This window comes from Bactrocera dorsalis, chromosome 2 (genome assembly GCF_023373825.1).
Source record: "Bactrocera dorsalis isolate Fly_Bdor chromosome 2, ASM2337382v1, whole genome shotgun sequence".
NCBI classification, from domain to species: Eukaryota; Metazoa; Arthropoda; class Insecta; order Diptera; family Tephritidae; genus Bactrocera; species Bactrocera dorsalis.
In genome coordinates, this window is record NC_064304.1 from 105,367,526 (window position 1) to 105,385,921 (window position 18,396).

Genomic DNA, 18,396 nt, shown 5'->3' on the forward strand with positions numbered 1-18,396 from the left:
CTTTATTCCAATCGTTCAGTTTCTATCACAGCTATAGGCTACTGTTGTCCTATATCAACGGTTCTGAAAAATTAGCAGCTTCTTGGTGAGGCAAGGTCTTGTGCAAAATTTCAAATCTATATCTCGAAATAATTTAAATTTACTACTGATTCTAAGTCAGTGGCCTCAACTTTAAGAGCGCTACGGCCAATTCATTGCCGTCATAATCGTCCTATAAGATCAAGAATTGAAAGTCAGCAATCCACACGTACTCCTTGAGTCACCAAAAGCACCCCGAAAAAATTACCGCTTATTGCGGTTTATGGGCCGGCGGCGTTATTGGGCCCTACTTCTTCTGTGATGTTCAAGACCGACACTTTACTATGAATGGGAAGCCTCTCAATGATAACGGAATATTTTTGGCCCGAATTGGTTAGTATGGACTTGGACAATATGCGACTCCAAGAGGACAGCGCCACAAGCCACACAGCACAATGTCACAATTGGTTAATTGAAAACCAAGTTTGGTGAACGTGTTATCTCACGAAATGACCCAATCAATTGGCTGCCTCGGTCGTGCGATTTGACGCCGTTAGACTATTTCCTGTGGGGCTACGTCAAGTCTATGGTTTATGCCAACAAGCCAGCGACGATTGATCAAGTTCGTATGAATATCGAACCTGAAATTGCAGCAGTGTCTACCGATTTATGCTTGAAAACCGTCGAAAATTGCATTCAGTGTCTGGAGATCTGCAATCGTGCCCATGGTGGCCATGCAAAAGAAATCGAATTCCATACAAAATTTCATCGACATTTCCACCCGTTTTTGTTTTATTAAAAAAAAAAAACAGAATCAAGCATTTGAGATGTTTTTCTATGGTAGGCCAAGGACTTTCCAATTGGCCTGACCTAAGCATGGCTATGAGTGAGATTGTAGAAAGAAATCACCTTGGAAAATGATTCAAAATCTATATTTATTTTTAGACAAAAGTTTAAGTTATTGTCTTTTAGTAGGCAGCTTAATAGAAATATCTATAATTATCTGAAATAGCAAAGCTCACAGTAAAGTGTTTCCCTCACAAAAGCGAAGCATGGAATCACCAACGAGAAAAGAACAATCTCTGAACTTAGTTATTAAGTTAGGCTTTCTTTCAAAATATTATAACAAATATGAGCCAGTGCAAGCTTTTTTTACTGGTAGTTTGATGCTAATAAATATGGTTCTTATAAAGCAGCATCCAATGAACTATAAGCAAATTTTTGGCTACTCGAAAATAAAAATTTGTTACAAAAGTCATCATACAAACCACGATTTCTCACACCACCCTCTTACTCTCACATATATAACATATACATATTAGCTTCTCGCTTTCTGGTATATCAATTTTTCATGTTGCTGAGCTAGAAATATACTTTTGCTGGCAGCTACCGTTCGACTCCGCAGCTACCGTGCATTTCAAACTATTTCAAACTGCCAGCACTGAGCTCTAATAGCTTTTCGGTACTGCATTGCTGCTATTTGATATTTTCAACTATTAATTTTTTTGGTAATTTTTTTTGTTTTAGTATTTTTTTCTGTGATTTTTACCTAACCAATATCTATGAATTTGAATGCAGTTAGTTTGACTCTTATTGCTATTATTATTGTTGTTGTTGTTTGTGCTGTTTGTCGCGCACTTGACACTGACGCTTCAGCTTGGCATTTTTAGTCCATTTGCGGCAGATTGATCTATATTCGTGACTGAATTAAGCAGATATTTGCGCTACCAAGCACCAACTAGCAGCTACCAACTTCTCAAGCAAAGAGATAACCATTTTTGCCACAAGCTTTTTAGCTGTATTGTTAAGACATACCTGTAAATGGAACGCTGAATGCTCAGGTGCATACAATTTGAGGTCCCAAAAACAACTCGTCACCAACACATTTGCATGCGGTATAAATTTAATAAGCGCTGAGGAACCACACTTGCGAAGGCCAAATGCAAAAATACGATTTTCTCACAGCAACGAAACATTTTTTATGTATTTATTTTTTTCTGTTACTTCTTTTTTACTCAAAAAAATTTCTTTATTTTTTTTTCATTTACTGTTATTTCTTTTACTCAAAAATATTTTATTTATTTTTTATTTAATATTTTTTATCTTTTTTTAATTAATTTTTTTTAATTTTTCTGTTATTTCTTTTACTAAAAATTTTATTGTTTTTTAACTTTGACTTTACCAATTTTTTTATTTACAAATTTTAATCCGCAGCTGCGCTTCAACTCAAATTTAAATACAGCAACCTGTTTTGGAGCTTCGCTACTCACTCACGCCCCAGTAAAGCTCATTGAAGCTTAAGCAAATTTGAGTTGCTTACTTTAATGCGACATTAATTTTGACACTTTCTGTAGGGTTTCGCAAAATAATTTTTACCACTTAAAGGTTTATTGCGTTTTTATGAAATTCACACCTTTCAGTTGTTATTTTTTGCTTTATTTGTTGCTTTAATAATTTGCATTTCTCTCACTTTTGCAGGCGCTCTCAGGTTTCCTCATGATGCTGACGCAAAATGGCAAATTGCTTTATATCTCCGATAATGCAGCCGAGTATTTGGGGCATTCAATGGTAAGTGGTGAAATTATTTTTGAAAATATTGTATTCCTTCAAAGCAAATAGCGCAGTTCTGTGCTCTGGTTTATTGTCAAGCTTACATTCTGCTTTTAGTTGAAAAAACTACGATATCTGAATTATTAATTCAGCTATAAATCATATTTGGTGCAGAGCCACGGAGTAAGAAGATGTGTATGTTTGAAACATTAAAATCTAAATTTTCTATTATGTTCGAACTTCGGCCGCCAAGCTGAAATAATAATTCGGGTCCCGAAATCAGCGCACAACCCTGAGTAGGGATGATTCGCCCTCCCACTTTATATCGCCTTCAAATGAATGTTTTTTGATTATCCAGAGGAGTCTTGGTCTAAGACCGGAGGTCGAGAGCTGCTTAAGCCATATATAAAGGAATCGTTTCTAGCCATTACTAAGTGAATGGCGCTCAGAGAACTATCCTCACTTGCGCATACTTCTAAACATGACTCCATCGTCCAATTTGCGAAAAAAAGAAACGACTGGCGCGCTGTTTTTAACTCGACTACGAGTATAACATATTGGAGAAATCTTTAATATGGAAACAAATTTGAGTTGCAAATATTTTTTACAAGTATTGCCACCTGGTTAATTTCTTTTAGTTTGCAATATGGGTGTCGAATTAAACAGATTGAAGAAACGATTTAAGTGGAAGATGTTTTGAGAAGGGTTGCCACCTATTTAAAATTATTTATACAAATAAATTGCAATATGGATATCAAACTAAACAATTCTGACAAAGTTTTAAGATGAATATATTTTAAGAAGAGTTGCCACCTACTTAAAATTATTTGTATAATTACAATGCAATATGGATATCAAATTAAGTAGATTTAGAAAATGTTTAAGTCGCAGATACTTCAAGAAGTGTTGCCACGTGTTTAAAATTTTGAATACAATTCAATTGAAATATGGGTATCCAATTAAGCAGATTCAAAGAATAAAAAATATATTAAAAGAAGATTCTTCGAGTAGGGTTGCCACCTGTTTAAAATTATTGATACAATAAAATTGCAATATGGATATCAAATTTAGTAGACTTAAAAAAATATTTAAAACGAAGAAACTACATGAAGGGTTGCCAGCTGTTTAAAATAGTGTATACAATTAAATATTTTCGCTTCATTGCAAATCCTTGTTATCATATTAAGCAGGTTTAAAAATATTGCAGTCGAAGAAGGGTAGCTGGAAAAGAAAGGTTGCAGCTTTTTAAAGGGTGTATACAATTCCATTCATTGAATTATGGGTATCCAATTAGCAGATATAAAAATATTTAAGTCGAAGATACAAAATGATTTTGATACAAAAATATTTAAAAAAAATCAGCAGTATGCATTGCAAGGCATATATCACAAATGTAGCTTAAACATGGTAAATGGAGAAAGATAGTTATTTGAAAAATTTGCTTTAAATATTTTCACACAACTTGGGAAATTTTTCTTTTGACATGCTAAGATGACAAGCATTATTGTTTTTTTTTTTTGGAATAATTCTTGTACCACCCTAATGCGGCTGTTATTCTTATGTTTTCGTTGAATAAAATCAATAAATTAATGGCCACATTATAAATAATGTAAATATTCGTAAAAATTACATATAAGTAATATTTTCCGTTCAGAATAAATGAATAATAAAATAGAAAATTTTGTATATTAACCGAAAAATTAATCAAATGGATATAAAAATGTCCACTCTAAAACTCCTTGTGTTGCACTATTTCACAAGTCATGCTAGTAATTTTGAAAGGCATGTCAAGCATCTGTGTCAACATTTAATCTGATGGGTTATATGAAAAAAAAACAAAATAAACAATTTTTCTTCCAGGACTCTCGGTTTGTTTGCGCTCTTCTAACCTAAAAACCCGCCAAATAAAAAAATCTGCTGAAAATTTTCGCGCAGAAAACCTACAAATAGCAGCCCAAAATCAAAGCAACAGTTAGCAGTTGCCAAGCCGCAACAAAAAAATAGCAACAACAACTTTAGTAGCAAGTTTACAAGCTACTTAAGCTAAGCTTAGTTTGAAACAAAATTAACAAAAATAAAAACAAAAACACCTGAGAAGTACGTTTTGCTGAACACTTTTTCGCATTGCAACCAATGCAACAACAAAAATATACAGCAACACGGCAGCCTAGCAACATGCAACCGAAATCAGTGCCGCTCAACTTACAGCAAAAACAACAACACTAGCAATGTAATGTTACAAAAAAGTGATGCTAATCTTTGACAACTGACGACGGATTTAACATCACAACGCGCATGTCACAGGTTGTTTGCTCTGTGAGCTGTCAGTGCTGCCAGCAAACACAACAAAAAACAGCAGAGCTAATAACAACAAAAACGGGCACAAAATGAAGACAACAACAACAACACGTGCGCAATACAGCAACCTGCAGTTGTTTTAGCAGCAGCCGCAGCTTGCCACTAGCTTTCGGTTGCATGCCACCAAACGCTGCCTACCAAGCTTTGATTAATTTGCCGCACAGCGCACTGAACTGTTAGCTTTTGCCTCGAAAATCTCACATAAAATGGCAAATATCGTTTTTTTTGGACAAAAATCGCCTTTTGTTGTTAGAAAATGAGCTTAGTATTTGTGGTTGCTTAAGTTAAATCTTTTTTATTGTTTTAAATATATTTTATGTACAATTTTTATAAAATTTTTGATTATTTTATTTCATTTTATTTTATTTTATTTGATTTAATTATATTTAATTTTATATGATTTAATTTAGTTTAATTTTATTTAAAATAATTTATTTTATTATGTTTTATTTTTTTTTTTAATTTAATTTTATTTTATTTTATTTTATTTTATTTTATTTTATTTTATTTTATTTTATTTTATTTATTTTATTTTTTTTTGGATTTTCATGTCTGTTTTTGCATCTCCAAACTTTTAACTGACAAGTTTATGTTGTTGTCATTCATCGCTGGTAACATGCACACTAACGGTACAAGAAAACAACATTTCTCAGTCCATTAAAAGCGTGTACACAGCATTTTCGGTGCGACTCTGCGCTCCCAAAAACAAGTTGTAAGGTGAACACAATAATTTCGTGCGACTGTGGATTTGGAACATTTTATGGTTACAATTCAATTCTGCCAAATTTTGTGCAAAAAATGTTTTATATTTAGAGCTGACTTCACCCACTCACTTTGTTAACATATGTATAAACATGCATTTAGGTACACATATTAGGGTGAGCCAAATCTATAAATTATTGGCTTGAAAAAAAATTCGTTGAGCTATTTTTTTTTCTACAAAAATTTGAAAACTATAATTTTTCACTGAAAGTAAGTTTTTTACATATTATATCTATGGGAAACTTTGAATGCTTAAAGCCATGTTTTAAAATTAGGTTGAAAATACTTTCAATGGCATTTCTAACACCGCATCTCCACAGAAAATAGCATTTGTCAAATCAAGTAAGTCCGAGCTGATGTCGGATGGCAAGAATATTCGAGGAAAATGGAACCGGATAACAGCTGGGTTGTGTAAAAGTCGACTTCTGCTGATTTACGGCATGTCCATAAGTATAAGTCTTTTATTAGTCTGGCCATCCATCTGCCGCTGCTCTCGTTCTCCCATCTTCGTTGCCATATTGTCATTGCGTCTTTCTTTATTGCGGTGCGCTGCACTCTGGCTACTAGCTTACGCCGGTTTTCCTTTTTAAGCGACCTCAGCTCCGTAAATAGGACGCTGATAGTCGTCGATATTATGAGCTTTCTCTTTTCTTGCCTGGGGCTAAGTTGGGAGATTGTGCGAGTCATGCTTGCGTCCGTATCATGACCTGGTTAAGCTTTCTTCGCGCTTTTTCTCCGTCTCTGTGTCTCGGGCTGTAATTACTGCCTCAATGTCATTCGCGTAGCCAATTAAGTACGATTCGTCCGGCATTTAGAGTTTTAGTATAGCGTCGTAGCTGATGTTCCACAAGTCTAGATCTAAAATGGAACCTTGTGCTAGTCCTGACAGGACCGCTATTTGTCGTGATCCCTCTTTACAGCAGTTTTCTGTTACTAAGATAACTTTGCACCATATTTCGGAGATACTTTAAGACTTAGTGATTAAAGAAAGAACTCGTAGCAACAGAAACATACACCTTTCAAAAAAATAATTATGATTCACTGAAATAAGCAGAAAATGCGATTATTTAGTTCTTTATAAACAGGTCTAAAACTTAATATTTAATATTTGGCAATTTAAAATTTTTTAAAATATTTTCATTATTTTCAATTACTCTGATTTTTATATGTATTGAAAATAATTCTGTTTGCACAACAAAAATAAAAGGACTTTTTAAGGACAATGTGAGTATTTAACTTAATACGTCGGTTGCCATTTTATATGTCGAAATTTGGCAAGCATTGTCTTGCAATATGACAATTCACCACTTTATGGTAAAGTTTGACATTTTTATTAGTTTACATACTCAGAACGTTTTGACATATGAGCGCTTTTTGTGTTGTTTACAGTAACATAACACATCATCATGTGGCCTATCATATGATTGAGATAACTATAGGCATAGTAATAAATGAACCTATAAAACCTTGTTAAAAATAATGCAAAAACTAAAAGAAAATAAAAACTTAAATGCAAATAGCAATAATTCCATAAATCACAAGTGTCAATTTAAATAATATTGCACAATAAAATATAATAAAAAGTCATATGAAATTTCCACTTAACGAAAACACGAGTAACCAAGAGCAACAACTTAATTTCAATCGTAAAAAATAATATCATAACAACTCTAATTGATAATTAATCAAATATGAATGGTCAAAGCATAAACTTGACAGCAAAAAAACAGAATTTCAAACAGCACAGAGTCGCTTTTTATGACTTCAGCGTTTGAAGCGAGCACGCTACTAATGGCGGCGGTAACTTGAAACAAGCGTTGGACTTAATAGCACAGACAAATAATAATCATATTTCAACTACACGTAATAAATATGTGTGGCAACATGAAGTAAACGCTTAACACGAAATCAGATACAACTGAGTTAATGTGGCATATTAAGCCGTGGAACGTAACTGCAACATGCCGAAAACGTATACTTGTTATGAAAATAATTTTATATTTAATGTGAGAGGAATATATTTAAAAAAAATAATTGGCTGAAAAGCAAAAAACGATTTTTCAATAAACTTCAATTTTACATAAAATCGAGTTAAGTCGTTTTTTGTGTGAAACGTGTATTTATTTCTATCATATTAATAGTTTGCCAATTACTTAAATGCATAAGACACTAACTAGAGGACATAAAACGCTTTACTAAACAAAATTCAATACTGTCTAATATCGAGTAGGGCTGATTTTTGTGTGTCACGTGTGTATAATTTGCTCAATATTAATATTTTCCTGATCATTTAAACTCATATGCTCCTTTTTTTTAAAGCCTAGAATGCATTTTCAAGAAAAAAATCAATTCTGCATAAAACCGAGTTAAGCCATTTTTGTGTAAAATATTTATATATGAAACTCATTATTCAAATTTTGTCTATTACAAAATTGTATATAACATAAAATAATGCCTAGAGAACATGAAACGATCTACATATGTATCTAAATAAAATGCAATATTACGAAAAATCGATTTAAGTCGTTTTTATGTGAAACAATATACATATGTATATTTGGTTAATATGAAATTGTTTATATTATTTAAATGCATATAATATTAAATAATGCCAAAACGCTTTTATTAAATAAAATTCAATATTATATAAAATCGCATTAAGCTGTTTTTGCGTGTCACGTGTATATATTTTTTTCAATATTAATATTTTTCTTACTATTTAAACACATATGCTACTTAAAAATGTCTAGAAGGCATTTCCCATAAAAAAATCAATAGTGCCAAAAATCGACTTAAGCCATTTTCTGTGTAAATTCATATATATTACACTCAATTTGCATATTTTGCCCATTATGTAATCGCATATGATACTAAATATGAAAACTGTTAGTGCACAGCGCCTTCGTTAGCCACCTTCGCTTGGCCTCTGGCGTTAAGCTCGCTGCGCGCGCACAGCTTGAGTGAGGGGCATGCGTCAGCGACTAATAAAAGAAGGTGTCAAAAGTCAAATTTTGCAAGCAAAAGTCACAAAAGAAATAAATATAAATTATCACAGCTATATATGTACATATATACATATATGTGTGTTTGTGTGCATATGTGTAGGTAGTAAATATACAAATGCTGCATAAAAATTGCACTGAACTAAAGGGTCTTTGGTCAAAGGAATGCCACACTTCTAATGCGGCTAAGCGTATACACATGTCTGTATAAGTATGTGTGTTTGAGCACTTTGTAATGCGCAAGCGTGCATAAATTACCACTTAGCACAGCTTCTGGCAATTAAGCGACACACCCACCAAACGCCACCCAGTTTCAGCTTTCAATACCAACACACACACACGCAGAGTAAGCGTATATTGAAATGAATTTTCGATATGGATTTATGGACCAAAGTTGTAGCAGTGACTGAAAACTGACCGGATAGAGCTGGGAAATAGAGATTTTACTAATAAATATTCCAAAAATTTTTTTTAAATATTTTTTTATAACTTTTCTTAATACATATTCCAAATAAATCTTAAAAAAAATATTATTTTTTTTATTATATTTTTGTTTTTTATTTTTTCCTTCAAAATTTAAACAAATATATTTCCATAACCAAAAAAGTGCACTCAACTTGTTTTCTGTCAGCCACCCAATCTGGCCGCATTTAATGCTTTTACTGCATGGCGAATTCAAACGCAAAAGCTGCGAGGCAATCAAACTTATGCCTGCCAAAGTGTTGTTGTCTACAAACTACCGTTTACACGCCTGTCGACGCCGCCACTAATTGAAGTTTCAACATTTCAGCCGCGAATTTCGCGAATTTATGTGATTAGCTTGAGAAATCGTTCGCGCTGGTTGGACAAGCGTGCTTTGAGTGCTTGGGATTGTGTGTAAGCTGCGGCTATTGAGAATTTTCGAATATTTAAAAAAATTCTTCGCATAGCAAATGGACTTAGTTTTCAATCAGCGTTACACTTTAAGCGCCTATAACGAATCGCTTGTCAAATTTTCATAGTCATGTGACATAATGGCATTGCTTAGCCTGCGGGCACAAAAGAATTAAATAAAAAGCACAAAATTAATTAGTTTTGATATGAAGTTCGTTGCATAAGTCTTTTGTTGCGGCGTGTGGTGGGCGGATGTTGAAAGATATACATATTTCTTAATAAGTCCACATAAACAGTACTAAGTAAGAATATAGTTTGAAATAAAAATCATATAAACAATTCTAATAAAATATTTATTATTTATATAAGAAAAAGTTGTTGAAGAAAAGCGAGGAAACCCATGTAATCATTTAACGCTTACTTCATACCGGCACAACTGCTACATATTGTCGGAAGCCCTTGAATAATATTGTCAAATAAGCAACACATTATTTTTGTGGTGAATTTGAATAATAATTCACAAAATTCCTTAAAATAAACTCGTGGCCACGCAAACCTTACCACTATACTTTCTTATATTATTTCGGACATTTTCGGTTTGCGTGGCCACGAGTGTAATAATTAATCATTTACGCTATAATTTAGTCCAATTGTTTTGGTCTCCTTGTTTTATAAGCTATCAAAGAAATGTTTACTTCCTTAAAAAATGAAATGAAATGAAAAATAGCACAAAAGTCAAAGCAACAGTATTTTCAAAAACAAAAAGTCATAAGCTTTACAACAACTAAACACCAAGAGAAGATCAGATTAATTGAACTGAAACGAAGGATCTAACAAATGTTGGGAATGGCCATGACAACCAGCCCACAAACAGTTAGCAAAAATGGTGTCACTAAGGCGAACCAAAATAAAAATAAAAACGAAAATAAAAATAAAAATAAAAAACATAAATAAAAAATGTAAAGCTTGAATAACACAATTGGCAGCAAATACTGCCTGTTATAGGCAAATTGGACAGCTGTTTGGCCGCAGTGTTCAGCGTTCGGCTGCAAAAAAACTGCTAACATGCAATTGTGCTAATGCTCGATGTGCTTGTACGGGAGCAAATTTAAATATGCACATATAGCGTTGAACGCATACAGTTTTTTACCGCTCAATTTTTTTTTGTTATAATTTTCTGCCTGCCATTTTCACGGTTGCCATAGAGGGCAGCGTTTTTTGCGCCTCAAATTACAAGCAAACACACATACATATATAAGTATATAATGTACGGTATGTTGCATGCTAACGCGTTGCAAACAAATTAGAAACTACGACACACTGCCACAACACGCCAAACGTATGTCCGCATGCTAAAGCGTTTGGTGTTGCGCCGGCGCGACTCGGCGACTCGGCAAGGCAATCGATTTCGGCGCTGGCAGACAGCGGCGGACATTTAGCAAGCAAAGTTAATTAACAAACTGCCAATAATGGCAACAATGGCGGCAAATGCCACAGTGCCTGCATAAATAACAAAGCAACAGCAACAACAAAAACAACAACAGCAACAAGAGCTATATGACAGCAGCAGTAATAATAATAATGACAAGCAAGTTCGAATGCAATATTAGCCGCTACTGGATTGGGGAGCATTGACAGCGTCATGGCAGCCACAGCAGCCACAGCGACCACAGCAATAATCTTCTAAAACCCGACAATAACAACAACAATTATAAATAATAGTGGAAGCGCAACTACTTTAGCGGTGGCCGCACAGCTCACTGCCGAACATTGCATGCACCTTTTTTGTGTGTTTGTTTTTGTATTTCTTTTACTAACTTTTTGCACATAAGCATATGTGTGTGTGTGTGTGTGTTACAGCCACAAATGGTCAACCTAAATGTGGCGGAGCATCATAATTTTTGCACAAATTTTGCATATCGCTTGCTGTCACCAGCAATGAACGTTGATATGTATGTTGCCACATCGTTGTTGTTGTGGTTTTTGGCTTTACGATACTTGTACATTTATTCTTGTTCAAGCAACGCTTTGATATTCCAGCGTTTGAGTATTAGGGTAGCTCAGGGTTTTCGTTAGGTATATATTTTTTATGATTTTTTATGAAAAATTGTAATTACTATGTACTATTTTATCTCTTCAATATTCTGAGTTTCGAATTCAGAAAATTAAATATTTTATCAACTACGATAATTACTAAGAGAAAAAATAGTAAGACTTTGTCCATAATTTTAAAATCCTTAATCTATTCTTCAAAATCTATGTTTTTCCGATCCTCAAACGCTCATAAATGATGCGAACAAAGCTTGAGAATGCTTAAAAGGGTTCTCTAATTTTTCATCGAAAAGTAGTTCTCGAAGGTTGAATCAATTACTAACATTTAAATGTCAAAGTGAACTTTCATCGTATATAGATATATAAGGCTATGGTTGCGTCCAGTTGAAGGGACGTGAATTATACACACATCACAATCACATTAGAGCCTTTACTGTGAAGTTTTTCTAGCTTAGTAAGTTATTACCCATAATAAATGTTTGTAAGTGTTCAGAGCCAATTTTTTCAGAGCTTAAGGTAAGTGGTTTACCAAATATACGCAGGTGGTCAGTAAAATTACAACAAAATTCCAAATTTCACATTCAAAAAATTTTCTGGGGCTATAACTGCTTGCATGTGGTTTGCCAAGAGATCGTGTAACTTAATTATTTTCCGTTATTACCAACTTACGTCAATATACATAAATTGTAACAACAAAATACCGTTTTATTTATAATTTCCAGGCACTTTTTTGCAACAATATATGTCATTCATTTCAAGCGTAAACCATAATATTTATTTCTCCACTCAAATATGTCGCACTTTGTGCTGAAAGGATTTTTTTTTGTACTGGGAGTTCGTCTTTATTACTTTAACATAAGGAAAGCCTCAGCCGAAGTCATCATACTTTGTTGAAAATTTATAGTGAACATACTCCAGCTAAACGAATGTGCCAAAAATGACTTGCATGATTTAAAAATTGAGATCTCGGTTTGAAGATTTACAATCTGCATCACACAAGTCGTCATCTCAAAACGTTTAAAAGGAGCTCTGATACACACAAAGGCAAGAAAATGGTGTGTCGTATGAATTGAAGCTAATAATCGCTAAAAGACTATTTTATAAGTCAGAAATGTTACTTAAACGCCTGAAAAGAAATTTTTGCAATCATTTTGGACTGGTAATGAAAAGTGGATCTATTATGATAACCTCTAACACAAAAAATCGCATGGCAAACCTGGCCAACTATCAAAGCAACGGGAAAGCCGAATTTCCATGACGCCAAGCTAATGCTCTGTATTTGGAGGGATCAAAAGGTTGTGCTGAGTTATAAGTTCCGGCTGACTCTCTTTTTTCTCGACTCGGCATAGCCACCCTTTGAACGTCTAAGTCAACTGCCCGTTTTCCCAGCCAAATAGTCAACTTCACAGCAATACCACCCCCTAATACAGCACCATTAGGCAGCAATAAATATATTTAATGAGAGGTGTGCTCAGCTGCCAATAATAATTGTGCGACCGCTGACTGCCAACACCGCCAAGGAGAGGCGTAGACGCAGCCTAACACTGTCTATAACTATATAAGTAATTGTCGCTTTTGTTGTTGCTGTTGTCGAGCCACATTGTCAGCTGTCGTGTAGAAATGAATAAATGACAATTGTTATTTAACGCTAAGCTTGTAGCTGTTAGCATTTTATTTGTTGTCAATATTTTTTTAATTTTTTTCATATTTTTTATTTCAAATAATTATACCCTGAACAACTAATCTCTCAGTTTTCGAGCTATCTATCTGAAATTCTGCACACAAACTTTTTTCTTCAAGAGGTTGATCATTTGTGGAAATAATCGTTATTGGATCGATATAGCATATAGCTGCCATAGAAACTGAACGATCCGAATCAAGTGCTTGTATAGAATTTTTTTTTAATTGACTAGATAACCTCATCAAATTTGGCAGTAATCCATGTATAATTCGTAAATTCCATATCCGAGGAAATTCTTCAGATCAGCTCACTATAATATACAGCTGTCATACAAACTGAACGCTTAGAATCAAATGTTTGTACTGCAAACTTTTTAATTAGACGAGATACCCCCGTGAAATTTCGTACAGATTATTGACAAAGACAACACTACAATTGTATAAAAATTCGTTGAGATCGGATCACTATAGCACAAAGCTGTCATACAAACTGAACAATCGGGTTCAAGTGCTTGTATGAAAAACTTTTTTATTTGACAAGTTATCGTCACGAAACTTGACACACAATATTTTCTACATTAACACTACAATCTTCTCCAAAGAATTTGTTTAGATCGATGTTAGCATATAGCTGCCATACAAGCAAACTGAACAAAATTAAGTAAAATAACTTTTTATTTCCTTTTATGTTAAAATACATACACCTATGCAGGGTATTAAGCAGTGAAGGGTATAATAGCTTCGGTGCAATCGAAATATTTTTTTTAGTGTTAATTTTTTTGTACCCGCCAATTGCTCATTGATTAAGGCCATAATAGCTGCTGAATGAACAAACAAATGCCACACATTGTTGTACAACAAATATGGTAGTAAACACAGTCGTATATGCAAAACAGCGCAAATTCACTTACAAAAACAACAGCGCACCCACAACTGGTGTTCAGTTACAATATGTATGCTATTTTTTGTTTTTGTATTGTCATTATTATTATTTTTGTTGTTGTCTTCACAGCTTCCAATTTACATTTCATTTATCTAGGAATTATTCACTTTTCTGTTGTACGCCTGTTGCATTAACATATTTTTACTTTTGTTAACATGTTGGTTGCTGTTGTAGTTGTTGTTGTCGTTCACATTCACTGCCTTTATTGAGAATTTTATAGAAATTGTACAGTATTGCTTGGCGTTGCTGGCTAATTATAGCAAAATGTCGTCATTAGTTAGTTGCCAACAATTGGCCGTATTCACGATGTTAATGCAAACACACACACAAACACACGTTCAAGCATTTCAGCAAGCTTTTGCAGGCAGCAGCAATTGCAGTGGCGGCCACCAGCATAGCTGACGACAACATTATTATTGTTGTCGCTATTATTGCCATTTATTATAGGTGACTGTGGGTTTGTTGTTATTGTTGCAAATTTTCTTGTTGTTGTTATTGTTGTAATGTTTCATTATTATTTATTTTTTGTTGTTGTTGTATTTTTGTTCTTGTTTCTGTTGTTGCTGTTTTGACTTTTTTGATTTATTTTGTTGTTGTTGTTGTTGCTGTATTTTTTAATGAATATTGATGAATGAATCACCGCCCATTTGCAGCTGTTTGATCGCACATTTACTCCCAGCGACACTTAAACACATTAGACAGCACATACACACACATATATATGTATATATGTATATGCATACATACATACATATTACAAGTTCATATACATACATATACCCGCTTGCAATGACCATCGCTGGGAAATTTTTATGCCGTCAGCAAATAAATTCTTTCTCATCGCTCGCAGTTTGATGACGTCGTTGCCACATGTTACGCCGTATATTAGCAATACAAATTGCTATTTTAATGCAATATCAGCGCAGCTGTTGGAAAACCATGATTATTTTAATAGATAGCTTTACTAGCGCAAGCTTAGTCAATTTGTGACAATAACAACAAGGCCCGTTATACCCGTGCTTCATTAGTTGCGTCCAGGGTAGAAATATTTTCTTCTGATAATGGTTTTTGTAGAGGCTGCGGAAAATTATTTTATACATTTTCAGTCCGTTATTTGACCATATTTTTATGCACATAATATATGTATTTATTAACTCATAAACTACTCCTTTTTTACTACTTCTGGCACCTAGTTCTTTCGTGCCTACAACTAACTAACTAGATTAGAAAATCTTCTGATGTTGCAAGAAGTACACTATAATCTTGGTGGACCAGGTAGGTAGGTAGCAGAACAGATGTCAGACGACGCAACTAGACCATTAGGGGATCTATTGTGAAACCAACGGGACTAAAATGCCCTCACTCTATTGATTCCTCTCTGAACCAGCCTGTGCTCTTGATGAAATTAGTCAGCACAAATATTTTTTTATATGCAAACTCGTAACCACCTTCAAGAAACTCTCGACCGATAGATGCGATTATTCTTCCATAGAAGATTTCCTCTAGTCACTCCTTCTTCTACCGCTTGAGAGCTGCTACAATAGTTATTGTATGTTCCCAGTCTGCTGGCATGTTTATCTGTTTGTCGATTAGACAGTGACCTGTAAACATTCCGGCTGGAGTTCCTATGTCATTCCTTTTGAATAACTTTAATAATCGGCATGTGCGGCATGTGCGGCCAGCAGAAAGTAGAGCAAGTTAGAGATTGACTTCATAAGGACTAAGCTGTATCTATAACATGTTTGTCGATTTAATATCTTCAAGTACCTAAAGGCTTATAAAATCCTTCTTTTTCAGAGCCTAATGGGAGGATGTTACCTACTGTAGCTAATTCTTCTGCTTCACAGTTACCACGAATATCCTTATACTCTGGTACCCATTGCAGATTTATCGTGAAATAGAATGAGCTAAGATTTCATATACTGTACTAGCAAGGTCAACTTTTACCTTTTGGTTGACCAGTAATCGGAGAATATTATTGTGGAAGCTAAATAACTTACCTCGACTTACATTTTTGTCAAATATTCCCTTCAATTGTGACAATTAAAGCCTATAAAGAACACCGATGATTTCCCTACCTCTTTGTTGGAGTTCACATTAGAGAATTATGTTCTGGCTCGCCAATTTCAGTGTAGATATTTCGCCATCACGTATATCTATTGAGCAGATGCTTCCTGGATTAGCACCTGCCGAGAAGCTAAATCAAGTCAACAAAAACTTATTAAGCCTTGAAGTAATGCTTAGTTGCGGTTAATAGATAGGATATAGGTGGGTAGATAAGATCTATAATAAAAAGAAGCAAATTTAATAAATTAAGCAAAGAAAATTTAATTCAGTTTTGTGATGCAAAACAATTTTGAAGCTGAGATTAATAAAGACTAATTACTAAACTAATTAGCACGTTGATTAAAAATAACTGACTGTCCGGTAGGGGCCCTTCTCGTTCAATTTCAATGAAGCATAGTATATATTTGTGAACAAAAAGCAAATGTTCCAGAGTACCAAAAAATATCATATAAGAAATTTCAAAAAAAGAAAAAATGTTGACTACATAAATAAAAGTAATTCCATTTTAATGGGTCAAGTTTGTTTGGCAGCCATATGCTATAGTTATCCGATCTCAACAAATTCTTTGAAAATTACACTATTCCCTATCTCGTTTTGAATTTCGTGAAGATATCTTGTCAAATGAAGAAGTTTTCCGTACAAAGACTAAATCTGGATCAATCAGTTTGTATGACAGCTATAGTGGTCCGATCTAAAAAATTTATTCAGAAATTATGTCGTTGCTGTAGAGAATAATCCATGCCAAAGTTTGAGAAGACATCTCTTCAACCCAAACAAGTTTTTCATACACAGACTTCTTATAGGAGAAAAAAGCATACACACATGTTCTGATCGATATCTCAAATACTAAGGCACTACGCATATAAACAAGTATATACTTGTATATTAAGCCTCATAAATCTGTAAGCAAGCATCCAACAAAGAGGTTAAAACAAATACCTTTATAGTACTTCAATTTCATATGTTTAAGAGAGCGTAAAGAGGCAAGAGTAAAAAATATTTAGGCAATGAGAGCAAAAACTCTCAAGCTAAGCAATTTTTCGCTTCCATACGTACTCACTACCGCCTTACCAGCTCGTTTTAATATTTTTATACTTGAGCCTTTCTGAATCACTTTTCTCTCGAATAATAGAAATAAATATACATGGTTTATGGATTGAGGAAATGCTTTTCATGCAAACGAAAATAAATTTCATTTGTAATTAAAATTGCATTTCATTAGAATTTCGCTCGTCAGATTGACATTAATGCGCGCAATGACATGGAAATGCAATTAATTGCTCGACTAAAAATATTGATTGAGAAAGATTGAGAGTTAGTCAGCACAACGTCATACAATGAATAATCGGCGGGTGTGCTATTTGTGGATCGCAATTAACGCAATTAATCTAAAGCAAATGAGTCAAATGTTTAAGAACATTATTCGAATTTTATTCTGCCGATCTACAACAGAATTCACTAGAACTTGTAAAGTGACGAAACGAACAATGAGCTTTCATAATCAAAAATAGATGCATTGATAAGAATTTGCTATTTTAATGCAATATTGACTTTATCACATTTTTCCAAGTACCCACAGCACTCTTTTACAAACCAAAAACAACTGCTTCACCAAATCAAGCAAAGAAAATCAATTCTAAAAATATACATAAATTAATGCTGCGCGCCTTACACGGTATTAATTTCATGCATTTATTTGTATTTAATTTCATGTGCTCACACCAAATCAACGCAACACCAACAACAATAACAACGCATGGCAATTGACAACCGGCAATCGCAACGCCACACAGGAAGATCTCCTCATTCACGGCGATTCCGTTTACGATATCATTGACAAACAGGATCACGCAACCATACAAGCCGAACTGAATCGCAATGTGCCACCACAACCGGGTCATAGTCAACACGCGAGCGCTGCCTCAGCAGCCGCCGCGGCAGCAGCGGCGATCAACAGCTTGGAGGGCGAACATCGCATGTTTTTGTGTCGCATGAATGTCAGTCGAAATGCGCGACGGCAAATGCGCTTCGGTGATCAGAAGGTGAGTTTATAGTGAGCATTTTTTTAAATATTTAATTTTTTTCTAATTA

At 34.1% G+C, this 18,396-nt stretch overlaps 1 protein-coding gene across 1 annotated transcript in view; it reads left to right on the forward strand.

Moving 5' to 3' along the window:
* LOC105227108 (protein single-minded) overlaps positions 1-18,396 on the forward strand; it is a 131,456-nt gene that overhangs the window by 95,385 nt on the left and 17,675 nt on the right. Inside the window, exons 5-6 of the mRNA XM_049448873.1 lie at positions 2,497-2,586; positions 18,099-18,347. Coding sequence (XP_049304830.1) covers positions 2,497-2,586; positions 18,099-18,347 — 339 coding nt within the window. The remainder of the gene's footprint in view (positions 1-2,496; positions 2,587-18,098; positions 18,348-18,396) is intronic.